This window comes from Lolium perenne, chromosome 4, assembly GCF_019359855.2.
Source record: "Lolium perenne isolate Kyuss_39 chromosome 4, Kyuss_2.0, whole genome shotgun sequence".
NCBI classification, from domain to species: Eukaryota; Viridiplantae; Streptophyta; class Magnoliopsida; order Poales; family Poaceae; genus Lolium; species Lolium perenne.
Window position 1 is genome coordinate 74,137,666 of NC_067247.2, and position 10,820 is coordinate 74,148,485.

Here is a 10,820-nt window from a genome sequence, read left to right on the forward strand (position 1 = left end):
GGCCTATTCTCCTTTTCGAAAAAATGTATTGGTCGGTGGTATGACCACAAGATGTGCATCGTTATCAGCAAAGGTTGAAGTGACGATGGATTGAATAGTCTTGTCATCGTTTCCCATCGCCGTGATGAAAGTGTCGTAGTCGAGGAAGCAACTGATCATGTGATCAGTCGTGCGGTTTTGCTCGTCATCCTGATGAAGGTGTTGTAGTCTAGGAAGTAGCCTATCATATGTGCATTCACATCGAGACGCTTCCCAAAAGGCACGGTTCCGGAAGTCTGCTCTCTCAGACAATCATGTAAGCGTCTCGATGGAGAAGCCAATGGCTAGGGTTGTGATTTCTCAGTGAGGGTTTCAAAATCTAGGTGCGGCTAAGTGTCATGTTATTTCTTGGAGGATGTGCGCCTCCTAGATGGTTATAGAGTTGCTTAGAAACCTTCACGATGTGTTGTGAGGACTGAGGAGCCAAGAGTTTCTAAAGGACGGAGATCGCCAACTACATGTGAAGATCTACTCTTAGTGGTTGGGCATGGATATATTTGTCTTGGTGACCAAGGACTTGGCGCCATTTTTGGAATTTGTGTTATAGCCTTTCCCCACAAAGACATAAGATAGGACTAACTATCGAAAACTCGAGATACATCTTCGTGTTTGCGATCCTTCGGAAATTCAATTCGGCTCCTAGGTGCGTATGCTCCCTCTACCAAAAAATTATATTTCAAAATGTTAAAAATTTTGGATAAAAAATTCTACATGTACATCTCCATAATGTATATGCATTCGCTAAGTTTCACGAAAAACTAATATTTTTTGTGTTCTATGTAAAAAGGAGAAACTTTATCTTGTGAAAAGCATTATTTTTAGCACTGCATTTTGTCTTTTTTACACACGTCACATGATAAGTCAATTTTTTATGAAACGACTTTGTAAGCGTGTTGCACGTGAATATGTTTTTTGTTTCAATTTTTTGAAATTTAAAATATACATAAGATGCATTTCAAAATATAGCGAGCATATGCACCCATGTTCCAAAACACCACTCCCCGATCCCTTTCCCTAGTCCCTTTACTTCCTCGGAATCTACTTTTCCTCATGTTTTATCTTTATATATTTGCAAGCGTATGGTGTTGTAGGTAAATAATAATGCTAATGGCATGTTGTTGCTGATAATTAAGATAGTCAACATGAGATGCAAAAAGGAGACAAAATCAAATGATTGGAGGTACACTAGAAAACCATTTCATTGATATTTATTTGATTTATACTTGTGTTGCTTCCACAAACTCTAGAACTTTGACAACTACTTGAAATATTTCAACCGAAATCCGTTCTTGCAATGACATTTTTTTTTTCAATTGGTACTTGTCCATGTACACATGGGCCGACCTAAGGTTCCTACAGCTCGGGCGGCCACCCAAAAAATAGACATCTTAGGCACACTCGTTCAGATTTCAAAAAGTATCTTGGTTCCCCGTACATAAAATAAATAATTTAAGATACTCCCCCTGTCTTGATTTATAGGGCTTGCGAGTCTCTAGGTTACAAATTTAACTATAATAATATATGATATATATTATTAAATATACATTATTAGAAATCTTAGATGTTCTACTTTCTAATGATATAATTTTTATGTTGTACAATTAATATTATGTTGCCTAAATTGAAAACCTAGGGACATATGCGAAACTACATGAGTTGTCCCTGATGCATGGGCATCAGGGTCAAAAAAATATTTGTAACACTGATGTCTACGGGTGCTTCTATTCTTGTAGACAGTGTTGGGCCTCCAAGAGCAGAGGTTTGTAGAACAGCAGCAAGTTTCCCTTAAGTGGATTACCTAAGGTTTATCGAACTCAGGGAGGAAGAGGTCAAAGATATCCCTCTCATGCAACCCTGCAACCACAAAGCAAGAAGTCTCTTGTGTCCCCAACACACCTAATAGGTGTACTAGTTCGGCGAAGAGATAGTGAAATACAAGTGGTATGAATGAATATGAGCAGTAGTACGGCGTCAGAAAATAGCTTACTGGCATGCAGTTGATGGTAGTAATATTGCAGGAAGTAAACAAGCAGTAGTAACGCAGCAGTAGTAATTCAGTAAAACAGTAACAAGCAGCGATAGCAGTATTTAGGAACAAGGCCTAGGGATTAGACTTTCACTAGTGGACACTCTCAACATTGATCACATAACAGAATAGATAAATGCATACTCTACACTCTCTTGTTGGATGATGAACACATTGCGTAGGATTACACGAACCCTCAATGCCGGAGTTAACAAGCTCCACAATTCAATGTTCATATTTAAATAACCTTAGAGTGCATGAAAGATCGATACGACTAAACCAAGTACTAACATAGCATGCACACTGTTACCTTCATGCTTATGTAGGAGGAATAGATCACATCAATACTATCATAGCAATAGTTAACTTCGCAATCTACAAGAGATCATGATCATAGCATAAACCAAGTACTAACACGGATGCACACACTGTCACCATTACATCGTGCAGGAGGAATAAAACTACTTTAATAACATTGCTAGAGTAGCACATAGATAAATTGTGATACAAAACACATTGCAATCATAAAGAGATATAAATAAGCACTTCACTATGCCATTCATAACAGTGAATAAGTATTCTGTGAAATATAGCCTAAGAGACCCACACGGTGCACACATTGTCACCTTTACACACGTGGGACAAGGAGTCTCCGGAGATCACATAAGTAAAACTCACTTGACTAGCACAATGACATCTAGATTACAAGCATCATCATATGAATCTCAATCATGTAAGGCAGCTCATGAGATTATTGTATTGAAGTACATAGGAGAGAGATGAACCACATAGCTACCGGTACAGCCCCGAGCCTCGATGGAGAACTACTCCCTCCTCATGGGAGCAGCAGTGGTGACGAAGATGGCGGTGGAGATGGCAGCGGTGTCGATGGAGAAGCCTTCCGGGGGCACTTCCCCGTCCGGCAGGGTGCCGGAACAGAGACTCCTGTCCCCCAGATCTTGGCTTCGCGATGGCGGCGGCTGTGGAAGGTTTCACGTACCGTGGCTTTCTTCGTAAGGGTTTTCGACGCAGGGGCTTTATATAGGCGAAAGGGCAGCCTCGGAGGGGGCCTGGGGCCACCACACCATAGGGCGGCGCGGCCCCCCCTCTGGCCGCGCCAGGGTGTGGTGTGGGCCCCCCAGGGCTTCCCTCTGGTGGCTCTCGGGTGTTCTGGATGGTTCCGGGAAAAATAGGAACCTGGGCGTTAATTTCGTCCAATTCCGAGAATATTTCGTTACTAGGATTTCTGAAACCAAAAACAGCAGAAAACAGGAACTGGCACTTCGGCATCTTGTTAATAGGTTAGTTCCAAAAAATGCATAATAATGACATATAATGTGCATAAAACATGTAGATATCATCAATAAAGTAGCATGGAACATAAGAAATTATCGATACGTTGGAGACGTATCAAACACTAGCATGAGCTTATTAAAGTCAATGCATCAGGTTATGCCGAGAATAGTGCATCAGGGTGGCTATAATTCGAGCTTGTAAGGCTACAAATCTAGAAAAACCGTGTTATGTTTGAGAGATGCATAAGTGAAACTTCCCGTCTAGCTCCGCCCCTATCTAGAGATACACGCAAGCCCTATGATCTAAGATGGGCTATTAGACTAACTAGTGGAATGCCCGTGCTTCGCCACGGCTCCCTACCTTATGCCAGTCACAATATTATATGGATCTCTACTTTATGTAGTTTCACAAATATTACAAGTGTAAATAATGCGCAAAAACATTTAAGTATATAAAAATAACCACATAATATTTAAAATATCATAAGATCATATCACATAATTTAGTGTAATAATTATAAAAGGCAACGAGACCGACATATTATTTCTTATATTATTTATTAAATACATGCTCTCTTGATCGTGAATAACATATGCTCGCACAACATCGTGTATGTTATTTTCAATGTCATTAGCAAGGTACTTGAATATGTGTATCAAAAATCTCTTTGTCAACTCGTTATCCATCCTGCACAATCAATCTATCGAGTTAGCATGAAGTTTTTTTTTCATAAAAATATAAGAATGTGAACATAAAGTACTCTCGGTGCAAATTGGATGAACAAATCATTTATCGCATGAAAGCATAAAAGAAAATACTAAGTAACCAAACAATTTTTTGCAAATAAATGGAAAATATTATTATCTCTTGGTCATTAGGATGATAATACTTTTTTTTGTAATGATAACCACAGAAAACCACATGTCAGTGCTTGTTGGTATTGGAGTACCGAGAAAAGTCGGACAATCCTGCTTTCTTCCTCACCCAAAGTTCCCCAACTTTAATTTTAAAATAACAAACTTTTCACAATTTCACATTCTCCCGACACCACCGCATGGGTTACTCATGCCGCATGTGGCCACACACGCCGCCAAGGTCACTCGCTGTTTGGCGCCCGTCCACGGCTAGCTCTCTCACGTCCATCCCATCCTCCGGCGCCGAGCCACTCACCGTCGGCCTCCACACCCCCCGGCGCACGGTTTCGGCTGCCGGCCTCCCTGCCATTCGGCGGACGGTTCAGGCTGCCGACCTTCCCGCCCTCCGGAGCTAAACCACCCCTCCATCAGCCGCACGGTTGTTACTCCGCCGTTGAAGAGTTGCCCGTGCTTTCCTTTGGTTCCCACGCGGGCCCACTATTACTATTTTTGGAAATATTCTTTTACCACAAATGGATAGTTTCGATGACCTGACTATAAGCAAAAACAAGGTCGACCTCGATGTAGTTCTGTCCAGGATAGAATGGGAAATTAATATGGCATGAACCAGAATCATTCAATAGATCAGTTTGAACCGTAAAATTGGTTTATAATACACAAACTTTACCGTTCATTTTTCTCCGCTCTTTCCCATTCTCATGGCACAACAAAAAGTTCATATGATAGAAATTTATTTCTGACATTGCCATATTTTTTATATGATACGAAATTAATTTCTGATATTACCCATAAAAAATGGTACAGAATTCCAACACGATTTACACATATGGAGATTAAACAAAATTTTTATTCAGAACAAACCATCCATTGACATTTAGATCTGAAGCATTTGTTCTTGAGATTCCCTTCAACAAAAAAAAATCTGGTTGAACAAGAACGATTGGCTCAATAAATATAATGGAGTATATGAATAAGAATTTTATGCAACATGAAGTAGATAAATAAGATGCATGGACCAACGTGAGCCCTCTCCACTTCAGAAATTTACATCAGGCTACAATCATGTTCCACGGTCACAGGTTATCATAAATATATCACAGATTCTGTATATATTAACAAACAAGCAAAACAGATTTTGGGGGATCCAAGATCCATGAATACATCGGTAATAAAAACAGGAAAATACAGAATCCAAAAGCAATTACAGAACAAATAAATAGATCGGAGACTTCAGGGGAGAGAAAAAATATCGGATCTGCAATCTCAATAAATCAAACATCTCAGACTAATTACTTACATAAGCTAAGCAAGATCACCACATGATCTGAACGGTGAAGTATCCAAAGACATGACAGAAGTCAACAAAGCAGTAATAGGATCACCACTTCGTATGTCAAAAAAACCTGAACGCGGTGCCGTTGGATGGAGGCGTGGCCCGCTGGTTGCCGACCTGAGGCGCTGGGAAACAAAAAGTTTTACAGCAGTCAGGAAAGCAGCATCTAACACTCCTGTACGTGCTAGCAAGCAGCATCAATAGCAATTAGCAGCCGCGACATACACAAGAAAGCACACACGCTCATTCTGAGATAAAATAAGACGAAGCGGAAACACACCTTTGCAATTGGCAGGTAAACACGCGCTAGCAGTCAGCGGCAACAGCAGTAAACACACAAGCCAAATCTATGTCTCTAGCTATTCTCATCTCTTTTCTCAATTTCTCTTGCGCACGGCAAATGAGGCGTACGCGGTAGACCACACGCCATGGTCGCTGCTTAACCCTCGATCTACTCCCTCCCTCCTCCATCCAAAGAGCCGAAAACATTCAGTCGCCCCGTTCATCCAAAGAGCTACCGGCGGCCGCGACGTGCACACACCATGGGAAAGCCGACTCGCACTGCTACACCTTCCAGATTTGCGCCTGGCAGTCCCACCCATCGGTGCGGCGATGCCACGCCACCAGAGTCGGAAACGATGGGTTGCCATGATGATGGGCGCAGCTCCTCTACAGTAGTGGTGTTACTGTACTTGTACAGTAATTCAGAAAATCTGCCGTCCAATTTAATCTAACGGGTCTCCTGCCATTCATCGGTGGACACCCGGATTAGAAAAATAATTCCTGTATTTAAGGTAGTATGGAGGGAATATCGCATATATCTTTCTTTTGGCGCCAAGTGAATTACGTGAGCACTGCAAGCTAGCGCCAAAAAGCAGAGCAGGATCATCTTCTGTAGATTGAGGATCAATTGGCTAAACAGCTGCATCGTAGGACATCTCTAGTTGTTCCTCCAAGTGACATGAAAACAATACGTAATTGGGACTTGGGATGCCTCGTCGCTGGCAGCGACACATGGCCCTTCGTCGACGACTCGCCGCCGACAGCCTGACACGACGCCCTTCATCGACGCCTCGCCGGCGGTAGTGACACGACGCCCTTCCTCTCCACCCTGCCACCGACAGTGACACGGTTCTCATCCTCAACGCCTCGCCGGCGGCAGCGACACGACACCCTTCCTCACCACCCTGCCGCCGGCAGTGACACAGTTCTCATCCTCAACGCCTCGCCGGCGGCAGCGACACGACGCCTTTCCTCGCCACCTCGCCGCCGGCAGTGACACGGTTCTCATCCTCAACGCCTTGCCGCCGGCAGCACTTGACGCCCTTCCTCGACACCTCGCCGCGAGCAGCGACACAGCCAGACAGAGCACGTACCCTTCCTTGACTCCGCGTTGTCCTTGTCGTCTGATACCTCCCTCTTGCGCAACTGAGGTTGTATTTGCGAAAGCATGGCTGATTCTCCATGTACAAATTTGGCGCAACTGAGGTTGTACAATGCAGGCCGGCCGGCCACGTCGGCCTCGTCGATTGCTGCTGCCGCCGGAGCCGGCCTGCCGTGACAGCTGGTTCGGTTGGTGCCGATCTTGTACGGTCAGCAATCAACAATATTGCTGCAAGTGCAGCCCATGCAAGTTCACCAATGGGCGCAGCTCTTCTAAAATATTACTTGCGAGTGTTGCCTCTGCATGTACAAATTTGGCGCCTAAGTTCGTTTCGAACCCAGTGTCCATTGATGAGTCGCAGGAGGCTCGTTAGATTAAATTGGACGGCAGATTTTCTGAATTACTGTACAGGTACAGTAACACCCGTACTGTAGAGGAGCTGCGCCCATGAGGATATGCGTGTGGTAAATTGAGTCAAACTGTGATAACTCCATCAAGGTAGTTGTTCCTATTAGCAAGATAAGATAAGATAAGATAAGATAAGATAAGATAAGATAAGATGGTTAGCTATTTTTGAGGAGTGCGGACCGGGTGGTTTGAGGGAGGAAATATGATTTGAGGACTTGGGGGTATTATTGTCCATCCTGAAAATGTGACACCAGACATTCACCAGTTTGCTCTTAATAGTAGAGATTATTTATAACAAATGTATGCACCCCCACCAAATAAACTACGGACAAAGGGTAGAATTCGAGTTAGATTGAGGGGGTCAATGATTGGGTCCGAGTTCCAACAATTGGGCATGTTGGTGATTCGTACGTCTGTAACAAGGCAAAGGATGGACCCAAGGTTGAGTAGCTATGAGACTTCATAATTGGTTTAATCTCACCAACTCAAGTGATCGATTTGCTGTTTCTTCTATGGTTTCTATGCTGCCTTTTATAGCCAGAAGTTCGTAATATATGTAGGTTGTATTTAGCCTTGAGCTGGCCAGTGGCTCTTCAGCTCTCTAGTCTCTACCATTACACCTCATATTGTCATTTCAGATGGTTCTCTCTTGAGTTGATTACACCGTGCTTTTATTTTATCTTTCCATTTTCCATGCCTGAAACATATTTTTTTCCAGCAAACACACCCTTCCATAATATAGTACTCCCTCCATCCAAACAAAGATGTCCAAGAATTATCTAAATTTAGATGTAGCTATATACTAAAAATGTTTAGATACATGTAAGTTTATACAAACTTGCATCACGGAAATTCTATTCGGCTCTCGGGTGCGTATGCTCCCTCTACTAAAAAATTATATTTTGAAATGTCGAAAAATTTGGACAAAAAATTCTACATGTACATCTTCATAATATACGTGCGTTCGTCAAGTTTCACGAAAAACCAATATTTTGAGTGGTCTATATAAAAAAGAGAAAGTTTATCTTGTGAAAAGCATTATTTTTAGCACTGAATTTTGTTTTTTTACACACGTCACATGATAGGTCAATTTTTTATGAAACGACTTTGTGAGCACGTAGCACGTGAAGATGTACGCGCGAACTTTTAGTTTCAAATTTTTTAAAATTAAAATGTATGTAAGATGCATTTCGAAATATAGAGAGCATATGGACCCATGTTCCAAAACACCGCCCTTTTATAGATATAGAGGTAATATGTAGAAACTAGGGGTGTCTTTAGTATTATGATTCAACATATCACACATGTGCATATAGCCAGGTGCCAGCACATACGTGCATGCGGTCCTTCCATCAATCGACACAACACACTTATTCACGAGCGATTTAGTACAGAAGTTACACGGCCATTTTACTGCGGACCAGGGAGATTGAGGCAAAACGGGCCGCCATGGATGGTCGTTAGGCTGCACTCCTGCGGGACAACGAGGGTGGCAGCGAAGTTCCTCTGCCTCTGCCTGGAACACTCCCGCTGGGGCAAGTGCATGTCCTGGAAGGGGTGGCCCTCGAACACGCCCTCTGCCGTCACCACTCCGTCCATGAGAATTCGCAGCGCCTCACACCGGCAGTACGCCGGGATGGCCGACAGCTCCCAGCAGCACCGCTGCTTCATATCATTGGGAAGGAGTCGAGGACCTATATGGCAGATTTCACTAACCACGTAGGTGCGACAATTTCCAAGCGGGTTGTGCGGAATCGCCAACCCAGGAATGCACTGGTTGCCGACACTGGCGGAGGTTGCGGCCAGGACAGAGAGCAGGACGGTGGTGAAGAGGATGAGCTGGTTGGACGCCATTCTTGAACAGTTTGTTTCACACAGGATGAGATGGTGGAGCTAGTATAGACGTATGGGTGTATATATACCGAGAGGAAAGGAAGAGTGGCAAGCTGGCATAGGAGTACTGATGTGCCTTTTGCTCTCCTTGGAGTCCCGCGAAATGCAAACTTCAATGCCATGTACGATAAAGACTAACTAATTAGCCTTTGTATAGTATAACAGAATTGGAGCTTTGCGGTAACAGAATTTGGAGGAAAATGCAAGTTGGAGTTTTACATGGACGAGCGGCCAGAAATACTGCCACTCCGAGCCTAACCTTTTTGGCACACGTCTGGCTTGCATGAGTTATCTTATCATACGTGGCCAATAGTTGTATCTCTGGCTTATGTGACATTCTTTCCGTCTACTATTTGTTTCTCATGCCATCTAGCACTTCAAGTGAACTGTTATTTAGTTAGGCAAGTATCTATGGCTTATGTGTGGAGAGATGAGGTTTACTGAGCTAGCCAAGTACCTTGCATTTTCTTTGAACAAACATGTGAGCAGCCATATATTATTTGCATACCTTGATTACTAGCATATGGAAAACCCGACCTAAGTCACTATGCGTTGGTCCCTCATGTGGTTTGTGAGAACATGTGTTGGACACAGTGCCCTAGAAGCAATAATAAAATGTATTTATTATTATATACATTAATAGTTCATAATAATTTCGTGCCATGCTATAACTGTATTAATCAGAAACATTGATACACGTGTGTATTGTAAACAAACCAGAGTCCCTCATGAGTAGCTCTCCACTTGTCAAATTCCTTTTGTATTTCCCAAAATACAATGCATTTTTAAAAGAAATTTCTGGCATACAATCTCGATGTATATGTGTAGCTACGTCCACTATTTAAAAAATCATCCGATTCAACGACTAATCAGCCGATTAATCGCTACTCGGTGGGCCACCGGTTAGCCGATTAACACATTTATCGCCCAATTAACTCATTTACCGGCCGATTCGTCCATTAATCGCTAATCGTCAACTAACCGAGTTGAAATCGATAGGTGATTTCCTCAACATTGCCTACGTATTTTTGCAGATTTTGTTGAAACAAAAAAAATCTGATTTTCCAAATTAAAATATTTTTTTGTTTAGTATAACTAAATAACTTTACAATTTGTTGTCTAGAACGATTTTCATCCGACACTAGCCTGAAATAGTTTAGCATGTATTTTCTGGACGGAGACACAAACCATAGTAGGGTTATATTTGTACACATGCTCCTTCATTTGGATGTGTCCATCTCCATCGTCCGCACGTCTAGGTATGGTGAGTGAGCACGTGGTCTAGTACGACTATAAGCGGTTCATTTTGCAAGTGAAAACAAACTTGTGCGTAGGTTTTTTTTCTATCGGGCCCACGGCCGTGTATCCGGGTTAACATCCTACATCATTTTAACTTTAATTGCCTGCATGAGTCCATTGTGTCCCTTCACACACCACGTGCCCATGACATATTTGTACGCTTTGTGTGAGATATTGTGTTTAAACGTTAAGTTTAAATCTCAACCAAACAACAAAATAATCAATGGTTATAATTTTTTAAGATGATGTGGATTAATGTGGTGACTT

At 42.6% G+C, this 10,820-nt stretch overlaps 1 protein-coding gene across 1 annotated transcript; it reads right to left on the minus strand.

The window, feature by feature from the left end:
• Positions 1-8,771: 8,771 nt before the first annotated feature.
• Positions 8,772-9,215, minus strand: LOC127292966 (alpha-amylase/trypsin inhibitor-like). Its single transcript, XM_051322515.2, has one exon. The coding sequence runs from the start codon at positions 9,213-9,215 to the stop codon at positions 8,772-8,774; it is 444 nt and encodes a 147-aa protein (XP_051178475.1).
• Between the last annotated feature and the right edge of the window lie 1,605 nt (positions 9,216-10,820).